We start from the raw sequence: 24,640 nt of genomic DNA, 5'->3' as shown, positions 1-24,640 counted from the left end.
ACTTGTCTGTTTGAACGCTTGTCTTGTATTAACTTTGTACTATCTTCTTTTAGTGTAAAAAAGTAGAAAATCAACAAAAAAATTAAAAATGTAGAAATGCAAAACTTTTCATTGATTGATACTTCGTCTTGTAATTTGGTATCTTGACGAAGCTCATCGCTTGGAGATTGGTTGAGTGTAATTGGGGACTTCCAAAGCCATCGTCTGAATAGAGCCTTATCAAAGATGAAGGTAATTACAGTTTATTATAATTACATTTTTATTGTGGTATCGTCAAGTTTTATTTTGAATTATATCCTTGGTCACACGGTCTAGTTATATGCTTCGTAGGCAATTCCTTTTTTGTATGTGGTAACTAAAGTTATTCAATAATCACTACTTCCATTCTCTAAACTGCCAAAACTTGTTTTAAGATATTTCCTAAGAACCATCAAGTGTCTCAATTTAATTTCAATCTCAAGGGAGGTGTCTTGTAAAGTTCATTAATCACCTTGATTAAACATGATCCGGCATTTCTGACTTCAAGAATCCTTTCTTCAGAATAGTTTTCTCAGAACATTTCAATGTCGCAATTTTTCAAGTTGCTAGGCTGCTAGACTAGTAAACTAGTCGGTTATTACTTATAACCTTATAATAAAACTGTCAATCAAATAATGTAAACACTAATTAAATATTCAGCGCGCTTGAGAGAAAAGGAAAATAACCGACTAGAAGCTACTTCCGACGCCTTTTTTTCTTCACCTAAAATCGTAAGGAGAGACATACAGATTTCTGTATGTCCGACCCGTGCGGGATTGCATTTATTTTTCTTTCTGTTTATTGTGTTTTTGGAAATAGTCATTTATTTATATGTTCCCATGTTTAATGTTACTATGAAATATCATTTAGTCAAAAAAGTTGGATGGATTCTCAAAAACCTAAAAAAGGTTGTAAAATTAAACAACGTTTTTTGAGAGAAGAAGCTTCTAGTCGTTGAAATTCAGAAAAGACACGCAACCTCATCTTTTCGATTCTTTTTATTTGGAGCTTGAATTTTTTTTATATGGCTCTGTTTTCAACGACTAGTTTACTAGTCTACTAGGCTGCCAGTATCGGAATCAACTTTGCTTAGAAGACGTCTACCTAATAAATTACAAATGCATCAGTACCCGGGAGCTCAGTATTTTACTAAATTAGTTATACATGTAAGAAGTGCAGAGTAGCAATTTTGGATTTAGAAATGACATACTCCAATCGCAATATTCTTAGGAAAATTTAAGTATAGGCTTGTATTAGCGTATTAGTATATGTTATCACGTGATGACGAGTGAAATTCGAGAATAACGAGTGAATTTTTTTGTTTTGTAATTCCGAAAGGAAGAGGAAAACTCGAGACAAATAAATCACAAGTGCAATTTTCGAATTGCACGATGTGTTTATTGTGCGTGTGTCTGATAGAAGATTCACCTCGATTCTTTTGGTAAATCTTAACAACTATCGATCATGACCCCGAGAGGGTGAGCCCGGGGGGGCCACTCGATCTCGAAATGACGGTATGTGCCGCGCAAAATCTGCTTTTCAAAATCGTACCCTTACAGTGCAGTTCAATATCGCTGAAAAGGTACCCTTTCAGTGCATTTCTCTTGATTTAACCAACCCTTATAGTGCACTATATTTCTCAGCTGTAAATCTGCGTGAAAGAAGAAGCTTGGGAAATTTTCTGTTTCAAAGAAAAACTGAGAAAACTATTCTTGTCAGCTGTAATTATCAGTAAATAGAAACCTTTTCAAATAAACGAGAAGTAATAACCTTTCTTTTTAACAATTACTTTGAATTTGTTTCAAAATTCGACCCTTGCAGTGCAATCTCACAGAAACACACCCTTACAGTGCATTTTGGGATGCTGAAAAACCCTACCCTTAAGCGCGGCACATGACGTAGGCTAGATCATATGAGTGCCCCCCCCCGGGAGGGTGAGGCACTTGATTGGAAAAGGGCTGTATATGCGGACAAAGATTTCGGAGTTTTATAGTGCTGAGAAGGTTTAGCAAACTTTGAGCAAAAAATTGATTCTTTATAGTGCATTTTTAGGAAGATTGAAAAACTTGCCCATGAAGGCCGCACTTGGTAGGTCCCTTCCCCGATTAATTGCTTGCCCAGATCCTAACATTATTGGGCTCGATTGAGCTGGATCCTGTCTGATACACTCGGACACGATCCCCTTATGTTCATATTGGTGCAAAAGTTAGTTGGACCTTAAACGTTTAAAGCTAGGAGAGTAAAATAATCCTCTCTAATTCGAACATTCCCTGTTAGTTCGAATTAGCGAGAGTCAACTGTATATCGCTTCAGACTCTGTGGTACATTTTTGAATGTAATTGATAGCCCACAATTTTTGTTCCCGAGAATGAGAGAGTATAGTCTAGCAAGGTAGGCGACTAATTCCGACATAGTAGAAATAAAGCAAAAAGTAATGGAGGGAACAATTTTAGTCGTCTAGAAACCTTTTTTTTTCCCGCTTAAAAGAATTCTTGAAAAAAAGTGTGTGAATTTGTGTGTTAAAAGTTTTTCATTTGAGTTGATTATGTTTCGAGAGTTTGTTGTTGCTTGATAAATTGTTTTTCGCTACGCAAGTTTCTGCGTAGCTAGCCGGAGGCCGGAACACCGGATTCTTCCAGTCGTTTATGCAAACTAAATCCCGTAACAATAATCGTATTTACACGCATTATAAACGACTCCACCCTAGAGAGAGTATATCCTGCATTCTTTCAACTACGCTTGATTGCAATTCAGTATTTGTAAATTTCGAATCCTTTGGAATGTGCACGGCACTGTGGTATTAGAAAGGTCGTGAACTATTTTTCTTGTGCATGATTGAAAAAGTCACGAATTAGGTAGTTGATTCATTTCATTTCTTGATCTGATTTTATGTAACATTCTTGGCGTGACTTTGCTTTAAAGGGACATAACAGTACTTGCGAAATTTGTAAACAAACTGTATGCAGCAGATACAAAATCAAAACAAATGTCACATGTCAAAATAAAAAATCAAACCAAATATGGCTAATTTTGATTGTTCAATTGTTTTACAAGTTTGTTTTGGACACGTGATTTTAATTGTTCTCTTTAATGACACGTGGTTTGTGCAATGTTTACATTTTACTACTGTAATGTCCCTTTAAACCAGCCCATTTTAGTCGCAGAGAGATATCTTCGAAATTCATAATATTTGTTGGTAAAAATTCCGTCATTTTTTCTTAGATTTGTTTGCTTTTCAATATAAACTTCCATTGGAGATCCAATTAAAGGGAAATTAACTGTATTTAACTATTTGAGTTCTTTTCCATGTATTTCGATATATTTATGGTTGTAAGCCACCCCTTTTCCCAAAAAACTTCGAAGCTTTCGTTAATATGTTATAATACTGCTCCATCTGTATTTTTGACATTTTATTTCTTTATGAAAAATAAATACCTTTTGAAATTAATTGAAGATATAATGAGACAAAAAATCCTCAAATTGATGCATTACTCAATGAGCCAAATTAGATTGCCGATCTTTATGAATTAGACAAAGGTATCAAAATAATTGATATTTCATTACTACCACTTTTAAATAAACAAAACTGTTAAATCGAAATATAACAAATAAATAAATAAATAAGAAGGCATGAAACACAGGAAGTTGGGTGTCCAATTCAATTTAATTTAATGATTAGTGTGAAGTCGGTATTTAATACTAAATGCTCCTTGTAACTATTGCTTTAATTGATTAGCATAATTCGAACCGATGCTATCAGTTTGATGCTTAACAAAAACTTATCATTACTCGTTTATATTTCGTGGAGAAATTGAAAATTGAAATGTCTTAAAAAAAACCTTATTGGAAAGGATTGAAAATACTTTCAAAACGTTGTTGAATTCTACAATATTTTCAGATGAGATCTATTGGAGCTTCTTGTTACATTCCCACTAAGGCGAGCAAATCGAAGTCTTAGGAAATGTTCTTACAAAATAAAACCAAAGTGAATGTCTCATTGTTTGAGAGATTTAAGGAGTCACTCTTACAAGACACTATGATTAGAAATAATTGTCTTCTATTGTTCGAAATTGATTCACTCATTGTTCTTATGCAATATAGATTTTTTTTTCTTTTACTTATAAAGGGGTATGAGGTTTTCAAAGGCTTTTTATAGTCTTTTTTATATTATTTGAGATAGCTTTTTAAATTCTGTGGTGTATGGTGGTTTAGTGGAAATTTTTGTTACATTTCGACTTTGCATTGCTTGTGTTCAATTTGTTTGTGTGGCACTACCAGCAATCATCGGCTCCACAACCACCTTCCACCTAGAGCTTACACCAATCACACCTACACCACCAGATTTATTAGAATTGACACTTCATTGAGACATTATTACACCAAATTAAGATGTTTAGATAGTGCACTTGGACGTAATATTCTGCAGTGACAAATTAAGAGATTTCGAATTCGGAGTTAACTTATTGAATTTTGTTGTCAAGTGTTGCTGCATTTTCACATTAACCTTTCCTTACATCAACCAACCCGCCGCTTCGCCGCCACACAACCGCAGCCATGGTGCACCGTCCAATCAATAAGAAGATTTCATTTTCCAATAAGATTGATATCAACGGGATTACATTGAATAATGAGTAAGTTAAACACTCAATCACACCCACCCATGTACCTTGTGAACACCTCAGGTGCCGTTCGGGGACAAATGTTTTGTAGTGGGATATAGGATAGTTGTAGTATAAACTATTAGTAGCAGTTGATGTTTTCTTGATGGGATGTATTTTAAGGTTTGTCTTAAATTCTGTGTTCATTTAAAGAACTGAATGATTTGTCTTACGAAAATACCTTCATAGATTTTTCATGCCAGTCATTCGTCTTCACATTGCAAGATTTGTTGTGATTGGGTAAGCTTAAGTTGCATGATAACAGGTGACATCTTACAGCGAGTCATTCCAATCAATAATCTTCTAATAGCTTGCTGACTGCAAGGAATTAATTTTCTCTTTTTCTAATAAGGAAGGTCTTTTGACTCACAGCCTAATAAAGAATTAATTACTAAACCAAAAATATTGGCTCTAAATTGAAAAGAAAGAGAGAGAGCTATGGAAACCGATGCATTTGATGTAGCCCATACTCACGACTAAGGCATTTTATTTTTTTTATACTTCATAGTTTGCGAAGAATACATTGCAAAGGTGGATAGCTATTAGCTACATCAATTATTTAGTACCAGTGGCTCAATATTCCAAATAGCCAAATATCAATTGCATATTGGGGAAAACTTAACTAAGACTTCACTTGTCGCGATGCGACGCCGCTGGGGTTTTCAAAATACCCTTACTGCGAAAAAAATTTATTTTAAATGGGACTAAAATCCTACCAGTCAATATTTGTGCACAGCAAATTAACTATTTTTTCGTTTGTCTCTTATTTTTTTAGCAATGCAAGTAGGACTAGTCGTTATGCACAGAATTTATAAAGAGCATATCGCATTCAAGTTTTTCCTTTCCTTTGGTTTTACATGAGCTTTTGGTCTGACACGAAAATAAAGTTACAATCTAACACGATTATGTAAAATGAAAGCTATTGTATATAATTGATCTTATCATCTTAAGACAGTTTTTCTAATCCCTGGCTAATGTATCTTTTAATTGTCTTGATCTGTTCATTTGATTAATGACTAGAAAATCTTTTGAGCCTAGAGCTAAAAATAAACTTTTTTTGTCGATTGAGATTCTATTTGCATTTTGGACTATGTTGGACACATTGATTTTGCTTTTGAATGTAATTTAGATTACCTGATGGGAAAATTGAATTTGAACAACTCATCGCCCATTGTTGTTACAATGAGATCAAAGCAGGAAATTCTAAAAAAACCTTGGTGAATTATCTCAGGCTCACTCAGTCTCATCATATTTCGCCATCGATAAATATGGATCTGTACTTAGGTACTCTGTGTTAGTGTCAAGTGTGAAGTATCTCCTTGATTGTGATATACTAGGGATGTGCGAAATTCCATGCTTTTAGCAGAATGTGCTATTCCATCCGAATTGTTCCAAATTTGTTGTTGTCGTTGTTATATACGATTTAGCTCAATCTTATGTCAAGTTTTCAAGTGACAATTCGAAAAAAAATTGAATATGTTAACCTGGGCTCCAAACATTCAAAAAAGTCGCCAAGTGGAGTAGACGTTACTACGTAAACAAATCTAATATAATGTTGGGAAACTCTTATTGTATTCTGTACCTTTTTTACTTATTGTATCCATGACATGTTTCATGGATTGAAAAGGAGTATTATTTTCAACGATATATAGACCTGGAAACCTGGTCCTGTTCCGTTATGAATTAAAAGAAAGAAATATCTTTCAGATTTTAGATTTCTCGAAGATGTCCATTCTCGGGTGAGTTAGGGCATGTCTAGATTTGAAAAAATCACAAATCCCGAATCCGCTACCAATAGCACCCATTCTCAGGGATTCACTTATGGATTTTTAGATGACCTATACCTTAAAGTTTCAGGACCCGGTGTTACGTAATTAAATATTAACCTGAAAATTATTATTAAAGAAAGTGTGAATTGTGACGTCATCAAATTATGACGTCATAAATCGTAAATTAGCTCTAACTCTATAAGTACATGTCAAATCTTTGTCAAATTTGGACCAAAGACGCATCTTAATAGTGCCAAACTTTTCGATGCTAAATTTTTTGAAGATTTTGATGACGTCAGCAAAAAACGCAAAAAAATCGAAAAATGCAATTTTTTGCTGACGTCATCAGATTTTTCCAAAAATTTTTTTACAAAAAGTTACATTTCAGTTAGATGCATCTTTGGTTCAAATTTGGGAAAGATTTGACATGTATTTTTTATATTATAAGCGATTATACGATTCATGACGTCACCAATTTCGATCAAATTATGACGTCATGATTACAATTTCTTTAATAATTAATTTTTAGGTTAATATTTAATTACGTAACAACCGGGCCCTGAAACCTTAAGGTATAGAGGTACTTTAGAGCCCTAAGTGGATCTCTGAATCTGGCTGCTATTGGTAGCGAAAACTTAGGGTAAACTGTTAGGTTTTTGAGACTTGCCCTAAGTCACTCGAGTTTTTGTATTTCCTTTACACGTTACCACTTCCTACCATTTCCTTTTCGATATGAAATTCATAATTGTTTCCGAGTCAAATCAGTTTGGAATGATCTTATCTTAACTGACAAAGAGGGTGGTTTTAAATAATTAGTGGTGAAAAATTATACGCCCACGCTTTGCTCTTTATCATTTTTATTAGCTATTAAAGACTTTTCCTTCTTGGCAAATTTAATGTAATTGCGATCGATAAATATGGATCTGTACTTAGGTACTCTGTGTTAGTGTTAAGTGTGAAGTATCTCCTTGATTGTGATATACTAGGGCTGTGCGAAATTCCATGCTTCTAGCAGAATGTGCTATTCCATCCGAATTGTTCCAAAGACTTTGTTGTTGTCGTTGTTATATAAGATTTAGCTCAATCTTATATCAAGTTTTCAAGTGACAATTCGAAATATGAATATGTTTAGAGTCTGTTAACCTGGGCTCCAAACATTCAAAAAAGTCGCCAAGTGGAATAGACGTTACTACGTAAACAACTCTTATATAATGTTGGGAAACTCTTATTGGCCTTTTCCAGAAAAAACCGTACACCCCCTTTTGAGGAGCTCCAATCTTTTGTGAACTACCCCTTTGGAATTCCAGGCAATTTTAGGATCACAACCCTCTAGAATTCCGAGTTTTTACAGATTTTCATTCATTACCTCCATGGAATTCCACTTATTTTTGACGGATTTTTGTCTACTGCTATGGAATTCCACTGCATTTCAAACCTGCCCCCCTTGGAATGGAAATGGACTCCTCAACAGGGGGTGCACGGTTTTTTTCTGGAAAAGCCCATTGTATTTTTTTTTTACTTATTGTATCAATGACTTGTTTGAAAGAATTGAAAAGGAGTATTATTTTCAACGATATATAGACCTGGAAACCTGGTCCATGGATTAAAAGAAAGAAATATCTTTCAGATTTTAGATTTCTCGAAGATGTTTAGTTTTGTCGATTTTTGTGTTTCCTTTACACGCTATCACTTCGATTTCCTTTTCGATCTGAAACTCATAATTGTTTCCATGACAAATCGGTTTAGAATAATCTTATCTTAACTGACAAAAAGGGTAGTTTTAAATAATTAGGGGTGAAAAATTATACGCCCACTCTTTGCTCTTTATCATTTTTATTAGCTATTAAAGAATTTTTCCTTCTTGACAAACTTAATGTAATTACGATCGTTAAAAGCTATAATATGTTGCTGAGTTGCAAAGAATTTCGTTGCCTTGATCTTTTAACTCCTCCACGTCACCTTGTTCGCGCTTTTAGTAGAAGGGAATTAGGTGAATAAACGCCCTAACCGGAAAAAAATACATATAAAGCTGAAATTTTGCACAGAGTTAATGGAACCTCCCGTTAAAACCCCCCACCTTCAGCACCTTGGCGTCAAGATTTTTTTTATTTCCCACGAAATTTAGAATTTTTAAAGATTTCTTGTGGTCAGGCAAAATCGTTTCTTACCACTGACCTTTATATATCCCTGGACCAAGTTACTCAATGTCGGCCAAGCAAAATATTATGATCGGAGATTTTTTGAAATAAGTACCCGCGGAGAGAGCACTAGATTTAGTTTCGCTTGTACACTAATGATGTAGCGCCATTTGTCGTCAGGCAAAGTTTCAAACACTACAATGACTTCTTTGCGGATACCAACTTCAAAAAAACTTCGATCAAAGATGGCGGATATAGCTTGGTCTAGGGATATATAAAGGTCAGTGGTTCTTACACGGCTTAAAACACAATCAATTAAAGTCTGTCCAGATATAATTGGCAGTGGAAACAAGAATGCTTGTAACCTTTTATAGCCAAATATAATTATGGAATTTTTTTTGCTTGTTTTAGAGAATCAAAAGCGCTATATTTGAATGTATTTTTGGTTGAAAAATTCGCGATTTTTAGCGGTTTAATTTGCGATTGCAAAAATTGAGCTTTTTTTCTACTTATGCTATAACGTTCATTTTTACACCAGTGCTACCACTGGATTTGATATTTCACAGAAAAGTGCTACTAAGGGGTATTTCGGGTCCCATATCTTCCGAAGGACTTTTCTGTTTGCCTTGAAATTTAACAAACTTCTTAACCTAAGATTGGACTACCACTATGGCTCACGTGGCTATTTCATTTTCATATTCAAAAGTTATGTAATTAGATTATGTAATCTTTTCTCGCTATTAGTTTTGAATAGAAACAAGAAAACAAAACTCTAAAATTATTATAAAGTCAGTAAATTGAACGCGTTTCAAGATAAAAACAGACATTTTACTTTGTATGATAATTCAATGACTACTAAACAATTATAGAATAATTTATATATTGTCGAAACCGCAAAGCTCCACTCTACACGTTGGGATATTTTACTTTTGAAATTTCCATCAAAAAGATTTAACCTGTATCCTGAAACCTGGACCTGTAACCTGAAACCTGAACCTGCGTTTCGAACTAGCCGGCCGGAATTCCATCAAAAACCATCAGAAACCATAAGCCAAGCCGTGTTGTACTTGATCTGAAGAGGATTGGTACCATGTTTGAAGAAATGCAGGCTTGAATTTGTGTAAAACGAGGAACGATAATTTGTTATGAAGCTTCCAAGAAAAAAAAGCTCTGTAAATTAAAGGACTCTAACGGCAGAAATGGCTTTTGGGAGCGCTATAAGGGCGATATGTTGTGGCGTAAGAATGGTGTGATTACCGTGATTACCGAAATTACTGCAATTACCATTGCCTGAGGGGTACATTGTATACATTCTCTTAATGTGGCGTTATAAAGGGCGATATGTTGTGGCGTAAGGGTGTGATTACCGTGATTACCGAAATTACTGCAATTACCATTGCCTGAGGGGTACATTGTATATTTTCTCTTATTGTGGCGTTATAAAGGGCGATATGTTGTGGCGTAAGGGTATGATTACCGTGATTACCGTGATTACTGTAATTACCATTGCCTGAGGGGTATATTGTATACATTGTCTTATTATGGTGTGGCGCTATAAAGGGCGATATATTGTGGCGTAAGAAGGGTGTGATTACCGTGATTACCGAAATTACTGCAATTACCATTACCTGAGGGGTACATTGTATACATTCTCTTATTGTGGCGTTATAAAGGGCGATATGTTGTGGCGTAAGGGTGTGATTACCGTGATTACCGAAATTACTGCAATTACCATTGCCTGAGGGGTACATTGTATATTTTCTCTTATTGTGGCGTTATAAAGGGTGATATGTTGTGGCGTAAGGGTGTGATTACCGTGATTTCCGTGATTACTGTAATTACCATTGCCTGAGGGGTATATTGTATACATTGTCTTATTATGGTGTGGCGCTATAAAGGGCGATATGTTGCGGCGTAAGGGCGTGATTACCGTGATTACCGAAATTACTGCAATTACCATTACCTGAGGGGTATATTGTATACATTTTCTTATTAAATGGTGTGGCGCTTTAAAGGGCGATATGTTGTGGCGTAAGGGTGTGATTACCGTGATAACCGAAATTACTGCAATTACCATTACACACCTGAGGGGTATATTGTATACATTGTCTTATTATGGTGTGGCGTTATAAAGGGCGATATGTTGTGGCGTAAGGGCGTGATTACCGTGATTACCGAAATTACTGCAATTACCATTACCTGAGGGGTATATTTATTGTATACATTGTCTTATTATGGTGTGGCGCTTTAAAGTGCGATATATTGTGGCGTAAGGGCGTGATTACCGTGATTACCGAAATTACTGCAATTACCATTACCTGAGGGGTATATTGTATACATTGTCTTATTATGGTGTGGCGCTATAAAGGGCGATATATTGTGGCGTAAGGGCGTGATTACCGTGATTACCGAAATTACTGCAATTACCATTACCCGAGGGGTATATTGTATACATTGTCTTATTATGGTGTGGCGTTATAAAGGGCGATGTATTGTGGCATAAGGGTGTGATTTTACCGTGATTACCAAAATTACTGCAATTACCATTACCTGAGGGGTATAGTGTATACATTGTCTTATATCATCGTGTGGCGTTATAAAGGGCGATATGTTGTGGCGTAAGGGCGTGATTACCGTGATTACCGAAATTACAGCAATTACCATTACCTGAGGGGTATATTGTATACATTGTCTTATTATCGTGTGGCGTTATAAAGGGCGATATATTGTGGCGTAAGGGCGTGATTACCGTGATTACCGAAATTACTGCAATTACCATTACCTGAGGGGTATATTGTATACATTGTCTTATTATGGTGTGGCGCTATAAAGGGCGATGTATTGTGGCGTAAGGGCGTGATTACCGTGATTACCGAAGTTACTGCAATTACCATTGCCTGAGGGGTACATTGTAATTCACTTTGTATTATGTTATCATGGTAGAGGATGATGTGTAAGTTTAGTATGATAGTATGACATGCATTCATAATAAAGTGAGGTTATGTTTCAAATAGTCATGGAAGTGTAGTATGAAATGTGTAAGTCGTCGCTTGTTACGCTTTGTATAGCACGAAGTAGATAGGGAAAGCCACATGTCATCATTCGTGACAAATGTAACATTACTTGAATACGTGTATTAGTGAAGTATTTTTCGAAGTGTTTTTCAGTCCACCATAGATTGCAGACTTCCCCGATTTTTTGTCAAAAAAATTTTTTCAGTCAAAGTGGAAGAAAAGATTTCATTTTAGTAAAATCGCGATCTTAAAATCTTTTTTTGATCCAGAGTTATAACCATTTGAATTTCAAAACAAAGTTCGTCTTATGATGGATTATTTACTCAAATAATTGTCTCTTTCGGAAACAACAAAGACAAAAGAGAGAATTCAGCTGATGTTTATTCTCACCTCTATTGAATAGTAATATTTTTGACACATTTCACTGATTACTCAAATAAACAGCAGTCATCTCGTTAAAAATTTCAAATTGATGTAGAAAAGAACGAAATTTTACCACACCATACTACTTTTAACGAAGTTAAAGTCACCCATAGCCTTAGATATCGACTTCATTCTTTTTTTATGAGATTCTCAAAACCGAGTTGTTTTTCCTCAATTTACAGATAACTGAAAAAATCACATTTAAATTTACTTTTTTATCGATATTTTTAAAGAATTTAGGATTTAAAGAGTTAAAGTCAATTCCAAAAAAATCCCAAGACACTTTTTTAGTTCGATCTATTGGGAACATAGTATCGAAATTATTTTTTCAAAACTCAAAAGCTATGGGTGACTTTAACTTCTTTAAAGTAGGTAAGGTTAAAATTCTTAAGATTTTAATTATATCCTGCCCAGTTTTTTAAATTCAGCTGAAACTTACCATTAGAAAGAGAATATTACTTGAAGAATTTATGATATAAAAATGAAGACCTTATCGTAATTCTACAAGAAGTTGATTTTCTTCTTCATTTTTAGTCTTTGTTTTTCCCTTTTTTGAATTTTTTTGTTGTTGATAATATTCCACTCCAAATGATCTTTTCAACAAGCATAGAACCGCTTTCTACTTCGAATTCTATCAAAATTTACAGCCTTTTTTGTCCTCACTGCAAACTATATTGCGACAGACTTTAATCCAACCTCCCACTGTCTTACTCTTAACATATCTTAATTATATATCATATTAAATTGGAACAGGTAAACAAATTGTCATCAATTTATTCGATTTTCCCCTATTTGATATGTAGAAATTCCATTTAAATCCAACATAATTGTCAAGCTTATTTGGACGCGGATATGTAACATCCTTTTCAATGACAGAAAAGATTAGTTTTCGACCGATTACAAAATTTGTACCTCATTACCTAACGACTGGCTCTTTTTACAACTCGAATGCTGATTGGTTGTTTTTTCAATCTGAACCAATCATTGAAGGCCTTGTAAAATCTTTTAAATACATCATAGACATCTCGCTTAAAATTGTTACAGCTGGAATTATTAAAAATTCGAAAACAAAGTAAGGCGTTCTTTTGAGATACCAATCAAAATAAACCAATCAAATGGCAGCTTCTTCAATTTTTCATCTTCCTCGTGTTTTAAGCCATCCATTTAATCTCAAATTATTCTGTTACATCTACTCTCCATAAAGTTTATCTTAATCATTATCTCTTCAAGATTCTTTTACATTCTTCAAACACAGCACTATAAAAGGTGGTCTGGAAGATTCAAAGTCTCCACCAAGTTTTTTTGTTTTCTACCGGAGTTTACAGTTTTACGATCGTTTGTACTTTACTGCTTGATTTTGAAGACTATAGTGCTATTGTGAAGTTACTAAGAACATTTTCTTGTTAATCCAATCGAGATTTATCTGCAATGGCACCACGTCAGGAAGAAACTAGCCTGACCACTTCACCACAAACAGCTACTTCAACTCCACCTGTTGCTACGCCAACTCAATCAGCACCACGACCCACCATTTCAAATAATGTTAGTGCTCGTATAAAAGCAGCTTTGTCTCTCGCGTAAGTCTTCTGCATTATTTCTCAGGGTGTTTTTTATGGTACAAACTTTTACTTTTTTATCAGCCAGAGTTAGAATGTCTTTGTTGAAAATGTCCAATGTCATCCATCTTCAATCAGGATCTAGTAGCTTCTCTTTTGGTAATCCGAAAAGTGTCCCTCATTTGTAGAAACTGACTGGCTCCTTCAAGTCCTTGACCATGTTTTGAACCATATTGAGATCTCGTCTATCTTTCCAATCACCTCCAGCACTGGACTATGACACCAAGTGAAAGAAAGTTCTTTATATAAAACTCAAAGAATTATTTTATTTTGAAAATATAAGGTACGATTTCCTTCGGAAAATAGAGATTTTCCTTGGAAAATACAAAGAATGATTTTCCTTGAGAATGATTTTCCTTGGAAAATACAAAGAATGATTTTCCTTGAAAAATACAAAGAATGACTTTTCTTGGAAATTACCAAAAATGGTATTCTTTGGAAAAAACAGAGAATGGATTTCCTTTGAAAATACAAAGAAGGCCTCCCTTGGAAAACATAAAAAAATATTTTCATTTGAAAATACAAAAACGACTTTCCTCACAAAATACATACAGGACTTTCCTTGGAAAATACACAGAATGATCTTCTTTAATGAATGGAGATAGGAAAGAGGACAGCCTTTGAAAATGCAAAGAATGGTTTTCCTTGGAAAATACAAAGAATGGTTGTCCTTGGAAAATACAAAGAATGATTTTCCTTGTAAAATACAAAGAACGACAAACGACTTTCCCTGCAAAATACAATGAAGGGAAATACACAAATTGATCTTCTTCAATGGAAAATACTCAGGATGGTCTTATTTCAACAATAAAATCATTGCTTTTTTAGAAAGTACAAGGGATGGATTTTCTTGGAAAAGATATGATACTTTCATTATTATTTCTATTTTTAAAAAACCTGTTCATCAGTTATCCAGATATTTCTTAAAATGTCATGGAAAATGAAAACCCACTCTAAGCCAATCTTGTTACCATAGCATTATTGTGGTGTTACTTTATGTGTTTCTAAACAAATTCATTTCTCAAATTTACATAATGCTTTGAAAGTCTCTTCCTTCTTTTGTCCTTGTCTATTTATCTTAGAACATGTGATCATGGGTAACAAAATATTACAATAACATAATATTTTTTATAAGAAAACGTGTAGTAAAGCTTGGCTTCGATGATTTCTTTATACTTAGATCTTCTTTCATATGATTACGTCATTAAAGAACCTTAAATAAGAGAGCGATTATTCAGAATCAGATTACGAGAACTTATTCTTACTGTTACTGTCCAAATATCTTTAGAACACTTTAAGAACATTTTAAGAATAATAGGTGGTATGCGTTACAAATGAGCTCACATCTCACGATGGTAATATTAAATTTTCATTACATAAGTTTTAATGAGCTCTTTAATGAAATTCTATTGTGACGTCGAAAACAAAGGACAATAGACACACTAGCCTTCACTTTTGGATTGAAATTCTTTGAGGCGAGGCGAATATTGTTTTTGAATAGCGAAACGTCAGTCTTTATCTGTATTATCATGTTAAATAATATTTTTTCTCTTACCTGTGGAAGATTTTTCATTTTCGTTCATTTGATGATTGTCATAATCAGTAAGAGAAGATTGAATAATTTGAGAGATATGTCATCGTCTGAATTTCGTACTGTTTGTTTGTTTATGAAGAAGTTACATTTTAAACTACTCTAAGTAGCTTGTTCTGTTTTGAATCATTAAAGTTTTGAATTAGTTCTTTTAAATTAGTTCTTGCATTGTTTGGAATTTAAAATGTTTCAACATCTCAATTTAGATGACCTCATGGTTCAACTAATTGTTCTTCTAGTCTAGAACGTTTTATTTGAATGTTATTTGCTATTCGATATACTGCGAAAGTAGCACTCCCACAATCAGATACAGAAACTTTTTATTTCAAATTTAGTTTTGCTTGCTTTGTTTCCAAATTTGAGATTCTCAAAGAAATTAAAGGATTGTCTGTAGATTCAAGTTATCTTTTTTTGGATGCGTTAAAAGTAAGTTCAGTTGAATTAAGTACGATTGGTGGATAAAGATAGTTTTCTAGATAAAGGCTGTTTTTCCCAATGAAATATAAACAATCAAATCATCTCTTGAAGAAATTTTTTCTTTTTTGAGGAAAATAACAACAGAATGTAATTAGCAAAAGGAAGCAGTAGTCATGGCAACAATGGTATTAAAACGTTTTGTAATTTCCTCATAGCGCTAGAAGAGAAAAAATAGAATGCTTCATTTCTTTTTAACATTAAATTTTTCAAATCCGAACAAAGTTATCAAAGTTCCTTATTCTCAAAAGCCTAACTCCTTGGTCATCTATGTCCCATTTACAGAGTTTTTAATCGTATAACCTTCACAATTGCTACCCCAATGTATCTTCGAAAAGTGGATTGATTGCCTTCTTTATAATTGACCTGTGCTATAAGGATAATTAGAGCAGTATTCTCTTTAACAGCTTATGCAATAGACAACTTTAGCTTTAATTAAAAGCAGAAACCACATAACATTGGTTTTTTGAATATTTTCATGATAACATTCTCCTGTCTGTCTTTCTCTGTGCTGTGTGTTTATATGTTAAAAGAAAGATTTAATACCTATTACTGAAAGCTAGAGTTATTTCATTTGTGTTTTTTGGGGGAAATATTTAGCAATATTTTGAGCCTTCAAATTGACAACTTAACTATGTTTGTAAGATGATACTGTATGCTTTGTTTCATTTCAAGGCCGACCAGAAAAAAACAGAAATAAGAACTTGGGAAAATCTTTTGCGTGAATTGAAGAGGTGGAACTACAAAAATAATCTCCTTAAATTCACAATATTCATAGACTCCTGTCTCAATGACCCAGTGAAAATTAGGTATAACATAATGAATGGAAAATTGTCTGTTTTCTTTTTCAAAAAAGGAGGGAGGGGACCTTTCCACTATAAGCTTTTTTACTCATTGAAACTCATTTATACTGGAAAGATTTGAAGATTTTCTCTTTTTGGGTGTGGGAAAGTTATTCTTATCTCCGATTATCTCACTTTGTGATTCATCGACAAAGAAACATCACTCATTAAGCCTTTTTAATGAGTATAATATTGTAAAAATAATTTTCAATCTGCTGACATCTTCATTTTTAAAGGAAACTGTTTCTATGTTAATTGTAATTGAGAATCAAAATTAGTTTCTAAGCTAAGCTTGAATCTGAAGCAAGAAATTGAATAGTTTGTCATTGTTAATGTTGTCTTCAACCTTTAAAAGACCTTTCTCTATGTATATTTTCAATGACAATGACATGAGTAATTCCATCAGAAGATGAATTTTAATAGCACCTGTCAAAAGCTCACATCCTGAATGGTCTGAGATTTTGTCTAGAATCTAACACATATATAAACTCAACTAATGTCTTCCTTCTTTTCTTATTTTTCAGAGATTTGAAAAAGCATAAACGACATTCAAGTATGAGCTATCCAGACGGTACACGAACTTTGGGTCGCATGGGTCCCCCACCCCACCAGGGCCAAGGACGTTTTGGTGGAGGTGGCCATGGAGGACCAGGATTAGCCCCAGGACTTGGACAAAGAGGATTCAGTGATCCAGGCATGCCACCCTTTGCAATGGGACCTGGAGGACCAGGTGGACCTGGAGGACAAGGTGGACCTGGTGGCCCTGGAGGACCAATGGGAGGGCCAATGATGGGTGGACCAGGAGGGCCAATGATGGGTGGACCAGGAGGTCCAAGACCCTTCATGTCATCAACATGTAAGTTTGCCATGTGTTTATCAATTTTACCTTGTTCTCGTCATACCAGTCAGTTAGTCAGATACATTTAAACCACACTAAATGCTCAGTAGTAGAGAATTTAAGGTTGGTAGAGTTAAATGATAGCCATCCAAGCTCACATTTATCGATTTGATTAATAGAATAATGGTTTAATACTATGCAATAAATGATTTACTTTATAACTACTTAAATTCTGTTTCTATCTTTTTATCAATAGCTTTGCAACTGTCTTCCAGCTGAGTCAACTAGCTTTCGTGCAGTTTGACTGAGTGTTTGTTTTTTTAATAGAACGACCTCTTGTGTTTCATTGACAAGGCTTCTCAAGTTACTGCAACTCTTTAAAGGGCCGGTTAAGTTGTAAGAAATCTAGTTTTCAGAAGCCAGTAGTATATATAAATCAGCAATTTTGAATAGCTCCTGAATAACAGGCATTGTTGGAAGAGCCTTGTTATGGGAGGGCTGTTAGAGTATATAGAGCCATACCGTCCTGTTTCTTTACGAAAGAAAATCCTGAAACGAAGATACATTCTAAGCAATGGCATACTGCTAGAATGATGCTTATAAACAAAATATACATTGTAGCTAACAAGGTTTTTGTTTTGAATTTGTCAGCCTTTTATCGTCACCTCTTTTAGCAACAAATTGATAAAATAATTGAATACATGATATAGCTCATTGAAAGCCAAAATAAACATACTTTGATGTCGAGTAGCTTTGATACTTTGATATCATGATAGCTGATGTTAATCAGTACTTCTGTAATAGAGTTTTAATATTATAGCATTTCATACGGTTATAAGCTTTTAAAGTCTATAAATCTATTAGAGACATAACTGTGTGTATTTATTACAGTATTTAAGATGTATTTAAGAAGTGGTATCTGAGCTGTTTTTAATGGTATGATTCTGACTTCAAAATGTTTTTTATGAAACTTTGATGAAAACTTCTTATGTGAACTTTTCGTATTTGGATATTGTTGATTCGCACAAACTATACATTTAATAAGCTTCCAACTTGTAAAAATTGGAGGAGGATATTTCACAACTCAACTCAAAAGCATACAAAACTTGTTAAAATTACTTTAATTTATACTTACGATAATATAGCATTCTACAAAACGCTGGTATTTGCTGTTTTTTCATCTGGTAAAGTTTTCTTGAATTATCCAACTGGAACATCGTGCATTCGTCGAACGTTGGCTTGTTTACTTTGTTGTCTTTATTGAAAACAACGTTGGGCTCATTTAAACAGTGGGCGTGGAGTTCGTATTTACATATTTTCTATACCAAAGGATTTCTAAAAAAGAATCTTTTAGCATTGAAAGATGTTGATTCTTAGGAAAGATTGACAGAAAAGGTCAATAGAAGGTATTTATGATATACACCGGAAAAGCTCTATGTAGAGAGCATTGGGTTTGTTAAGACTTTACAATGTCATCGAATCAGAGGAAAAGACTTGCATCTGTTCGTACCATACGACAAATGGATGAAGAGAGACAAGTCAACCATCAGCAACAAGTTCGAATGGAAGCCAGGAGATACACAGCTGTCAGTGCTGATGATTTAGGTAGTTCTCTTGGTCCGATATTCAAGAAGACTCAGCTTTTTAGTGCTTTTAGATTCGATCGAGATTAACTTAGTCTTGAAATGTGATGTTATAAGATAGCTAGAATTTGAATTAGAATTTGTTTAAGAAATATAAATCCAGTTAAAGGAATCTATATATGCACTTCTTAGAAGCTTATAGAAGCTTAGATACATTTTATCACTATAAGACCCAAATTTATCTCATTTGAATAATAAAAATTACTTTTGCCACTGTATTTTTTTCTGATAAATACTCCAAAAACGTTGTGAAACTAAGTTCAAGGGTAGCTCTTTACTTTATCATGATTGTCTTTGCAAATCAATCTTTAAAGGTTTGAGGAATTTCAAATTATTCTCAACTTTGTTGTTTTACAGTACCTCGGAATGGCATCGGAGGCCAACGTAGAGCCGGGCCTGCAGACCCTTTCATGGAAATGGAAAGAATGAAAAGGGCCATGGTTGGTCTACAAGAACAACTCACCCTCGCTGATAACACAATCATAAAACTTCGAAGTGGTCAAGACATTCAAAATGGTGTCGCAATGGGCGGAAAATTTGAAAATATTTCTCAAGGCGGAACACGTCCTTCACAAATTATTGAGCAATATGGACAATTATATTCTCAAGGGCGTTTAAATGCTATGGATGATTTAGACCAGATTGCGGGACTCTCGAAATACGGAAAACACACAGAAATGAAACAAAAAATTCTCTACGGAATTATGGTTGTAAGTAGATATTACTCTCGATTCAACCCTTCAAAGTATGGTTTGATTTTTAATGTGAAAAAAAATTACTGGGTGTAGATGATCGTCAGATGAGACGTAAGGAAAAGGAACATCAAATAGTGGGTTTCCAAAAGTAAACAAATAAACAAAGTGCTTAATTAGAAACCAATTTTCATAATAATTGTCGCTAATTAAGCCCTTACTTCCGTTGTCAGGTGGCTTGAAAACCAGTTCCTCACATTTATTAATTTTTCCAGCACGTAACATTTTCTCAAACAAAACTTTCATATATTCTCAGTCGAGCGTTAGTTGGTTGGCCTTTTTTGGGGAGATACCGAATGGGTCTAACTGAATAAAACCTAGCTCCCTATGAAAAATTGATGAAATAGACCTCAACTTACTTCTGACATTACATCACGGACCCAACAGCTGATTGGTTGTAAGTGACGTAAAATCACTCAATACGTCACTTTCAACCAATCAGCTATTGGGTGGAATGGAAGACATTGCAATGGTGCATATCATGAATTCCGATAGATCCGATAGAATCAATAATTCCAATCAATCGATGATTTTCCATTCTTCTATTCAGGCATCTTACAAAGTGTCGTATGAGTATTTGACCAAATTGAAGAACAACATCAAACGATTGATGGATATACCTGAGAAACATTCACCGAACGAGAAGGACGTCCATGGAGAAGCTCTCACCTTCTTGACATCTTACTTTCAATCCACGACACAAAACTTTGCTCTTGATCCAATCGTCCAGGTAAACTCCTTTGATATTTGGCAATTCTTTGATTTCATCTCTTTCTGAGGTTCTAGAAAGATAGGTGGAGACTGTTAGTGTATTTATTTGAGAAGCATTGTGAAATTTTCAAAGATTGGTTTGACACTGTGATAAGTTAACTTTTTTTGCCATAACCAAACACCCTTGTGAAGTTCTTTTTCCTTTTTTCACCGTTCTAAATAAATTTTCAGTTGTTCTGCGACAAGCTTGTGCATTTGTAAAGATAAGGGCTCGCTCGTCGTAGAACTATCAATTTGTTTGGGGTTCGTGTTTTTTAGGTTTACCTTTATTGTATAGCCTTGTATGATTGACGGAAGCTAATTGAAGCAATTCAAAAATAGGATACATAGCCCCGGTAACTATTGGTGAAAGTTAGTCGCCTTTCTCAATCCTAATGTTCTCTTTCCTTATTATTCAGGACGTGCAAGACCAATTGATTCAGTTGTTGCCTGAATTTCCAAGTTTGTCAAGACTCCCTGGAATTTCTCAATATTCTGCAGATTGTTGTCGTGTGGCTTGGCATATGGTTAATCAAATCCAACCCTTAGAATTGGAGCATAGCCAAGAGAAATTCAATGATGCTACCCACACTCGTTTTCATGCCTCTTCAGAGAAAACCAATAAGATCAAAATGTACGTTTGGCCTACACTCATTGATACTGGTTCAAAAGCAGTGCTTTTCAAAGGTGTTGTCTGGACCTAAAGATTGCATCATCGTATAAATCAGCCCTTATCGAAAATGAAAATTCTCATTGTTTTTTAAAAATGATATCGTGTAGCTTGGGCGAGGCTGAGTTGAACTGTGTTGGTTGGTGTTCGTGACGTTAAAGCTAAGAAGAAAAAAGGAAAATCAAACAATCCAAACGCGAAATAAAAAGCTTTGGAAGTGTTTCAGCTCGTTGCATATTTTTAAGTGAACTGAGCCAAAAGATAATTCAATGAAAAGTTATAACAAATTTTTAGTTTACAAACAGCAAAGATAATTTTTCCAATTCATTAATTTTGCTATTATTTTTGAGAACTCTATTTATTTATATTTTGGTTATTTTTATTAACAAATTATTTTTGGACAACAATTACATATTTTTCAATAAAATATTTTTCTGTACATAGAAGAACGTTATGTTTGTCCGAAATTTCTTTTTGTAATTTTTTATCTTTTGTTTATTTTTGATAAACATTTTGTATGAAAAAGTTGTCTCGCTTATCTCTACACTTCGTTTCTCACTAAACTTAATAGTCTTGATTTGACAAAAACATGCAATCATGACTGCCCTATATCTACAGGGACTCGCTAATACAAGCTTCTTATTCGCATATTTGTACAATTTTCAAACTTCAAAGGTGGACCGCCCAAAAAACAACTATTTCCATGATGTTTTTTCCTCTTGCTTTGGACAACATGTGCAGGCTTAGTCTGAAGGTTTCTTTGTTCAATTATGATGTTATCGCTCTCTGAGTGTGAGTTCAATTCCGACCTTGGACGCAGTCCTGCACTTTTGAGTGCAATTCAATTCAATATTACTAGCAAGTAGCTGTCGCTAGAAATGCCCCGCGAACGCATTGATGATCTGTTATATGATCTGTGTTTATTTTCGAATGATCTACTTTTATTATGAATTCGAAAAGTCAGATCTGAACGTTTTATCTTAAACATCTGGATTAGCGTAGTAGTAGAAATCATGGCGAGTAATTTAACGACTGCTTTCTTCATTCACATCCTCTTTTAGTGATTCCCATATAAAGAAAGCGCTTTACTAAGGTTTTTCCATAAAAGGGAGTGAGAATCAGTTTGAATTATAAAAAGATTCGAATACCTTATCGGCCCTTATTGGCGTTATTTTTTTCGTCGCTGGCATAATATAGGGGCCTGAATTAAATTAGAGCCGGGCTAAAAATAAAAACATTCGCCCTAATAAGGCCCGGCGTAAAAAAAATCTATCAATCGACCCAGGCCCTTTTTGCTGGAAAACGTTAGTCTTTAATAAGTTTTGGCACCGCGATTGAGGAAACAGCTTTGGAAGTTAGAACCAATGTCGGTGTACTCACAATTTTCTTTGTGTTAGAAATCGAAAGTGCTGATTGCTTCTAGTCTACTTTACTAAACTCAAGCGCCATCAAAATCATAAAAAAGCAAAGTTCAGCCAAAAGTAGACTCTAGTCTAGGGCAAAATTGGTGATTCAACTTTACACCAGGATTGAGAAAATTCAAGACTAATATTATGGTAATCATAGAACCAATTCTATATCATAATCACCTCCAAATTCTACAAGGTAGATTGTAGGTGCAACAAATGACACTAGCGATATAATCGTGAGAAATATTCCCACAACTTCTGCACATTATTGATTTATCAATCATAACTGGGTTTAAAGATTTTGCCAATTATGGAAGTCATCTAAAAGAATTAAGTTTAATTCTGAAATGTAATTCAAAAATAGACTACATTGACGAATTAATTCTTCACCACAGTTAGCATGATCCCTCTATTCTGTAACGTGTCTTAAATAAAGCTTTCTCTCGCTCTGAAAAATTAAGAACAATACTTCCTGAAAAATACCTCTTCTGATCTATCTGTTCTTTCTCTAAAGAAAGCTCATCAATAATTTTCTAAGAAATTCCTTGATCAGAAACTAAAGAAGGCTCAATAAATTTCTGAGAAATTCCTTCTGAAGAAGGCTCATCACGATTTTTTTTAGACATTTTCATAGATATTTGAATATTTATACCTTTTTCTGTTTTCTTGTTCAGCAAAAAAAGCACAGCTTGCTACAAAAAGCAAGTCATTGTCAAATTTCAACCATATCGTGGATGGTTAGGAAAACTAAAGTCTGTCCAGATATAATTGGCAGTGGAAACAAGAATGCCTGTAACTTTTGATAGTCAAATGTAATTATGGAACTTTTTTCGCTTGTTTTAGAAAATCAAAAGTGCTATATTTCAATGTATTTTTGGTTGAAAAATTCGCGATTTTTAGCGGTTAAATTTGCGATTGCAAAAATTGAGCTTTTTTTCTACTTATGCTATAACGTTCATTTTTACACCAGTGTTAGTTCAACCTTAGGTTAAGAAGTTTATTAAATTTCAAGGCAAACTGAAAAGTCCTTCGGAAGATATGGGACCCGAAATACCCCTTGGTAGCACTTTTCTGTGAAATATCAAATCTCCAACTTATTACTAAAAACGGGGGTTATGTTATCTTTTTTTAACAGTGCAATTAAAAGTTGGAAAATGTTAAGTGTTGGTGCATTGGTATTATTGGTATCATTGATTATTTCGAAACGAAGACACATTATAATTGTTTTTATTGAAAAGATAAGCATGAACTTATATTGGCTTTTTTATGTTCAAGTCATTAAAGAACTTTGCTAATTCCCAAAACACTACACACAGTTTGGCTATGAGGTCATTAAAGAGATCGTAAAATGTGTTATGATCAAAAAACTGTTTTATCAATCATATCACTACCCTCGTTTTTAGTAATAAGTTGGAGATTTGATATTTCACAGAAAAGTGCTACCAAGGGGTATTTCGGGTCCCATATCTTCCGAAGGACTTTTCAGTTTGCCTTGAAATTTAATAAACTTCTTAACCTAAGGTTGAACTACCACTGGTGTAAAAATGAACGTTATAGCATAAGTAGAAAAAAGCTCAATTTTTGTAATCGCAAATTTAACCGCTAAAAATCGCGAATTTTTCAACAAAAAATACATTGAAATATAGCGCTCTTGATTCTCTAAAACAAGCAAAAAAAATTTTTATAATTATATTTGACTGTCAAAAGTTACAGGCATTCTTGTTTCCACTGCCAATTATATCTAGACAGACTTTACCTTCTCTGACCGTGCATAGCTAAGAAATCAATACAAGTAGCAACAAAAGAGATATCGCCCGCGAACATTTTTTAACCGCGGCAGCCCCCCGGGGGGGGGGGGTACTTAGGCAAATGGAGGGTACGGTATGTGCCGCCCTTAAGGGTACCTTTTTTGGACTTCCAAAGTCCCGCTAAGGGTCGGAAAAATAGAAAAATTTCAACTTTTTACCCCCTGAAAGATCGAAATTTGGTCAAAATTGGTCAAATTTGTCCCGCTAAGGGTCGCAAAATTCGCAAA

At 34.3% G+C, this 24,640-nt stretch overlaps 1 protein-coding gene across 2 annotated transcripts; it reads left to right on the top strand.

Moving 5' to 3' along the window:
• Window positions 1-51: 51 nt before the first annotated feature.
• LOC136800631 (uncharacterized) lies at window positions 52-21,284 on the top strand. 2 transcript variants are annotated; one of them, XM_067057288.1, is made up of 5 exons: window positions 52-231; window positions 17,068-17,399; window positions 19,382-19,734; window positions 20,327-20,506; window positions 20,946-21,284. In XM_067057288.1, exons 2-5 carry the CDS (start codon window positions 17,099-17,101, stop codon window positions 21,228-21,230), a joined length of 1,119 nt encoding a protein of 372 aa, XP_066913389.1. In that variant the 5' UTR covers window positions 52-231; window positions 17,068-17,098; the 3' UTR covers window positions 21,231-21,284. The 2 variants fall into 2 exon arrangements, with proteins under 2 accessions (XP_066913389.1, XP_066913382.1); XM_067057281.1 differs by lacking the exon at window positions 52-231 and adding an exon at window positions 4,167-4,649.
• The last annotated feature ends 3,356 nt before the right edge of the window (window positions 21,285-24,640 follow it).

This window comes from Clytia hemisphaerica, unplaced genomic scaffold, assembly GCF_902728285.1.
Source record: "Clytia hemisphaerica strain Z4C2 unplaced genomic scaffold, Clytia hemisphaerica genome assembly, whole genome shotgun sequence".
NCBI classification, from domain to species: domain Eukaryota; kingdom Metazoa; phylum Cnidaria; class Hydrozoa; order Leptothecata; family Clytiidae; genus Clytia; species Clytia hemisphaerica.
This window is presented reverse-complemented; position numbering and strand designations above follow the sequence as displayed.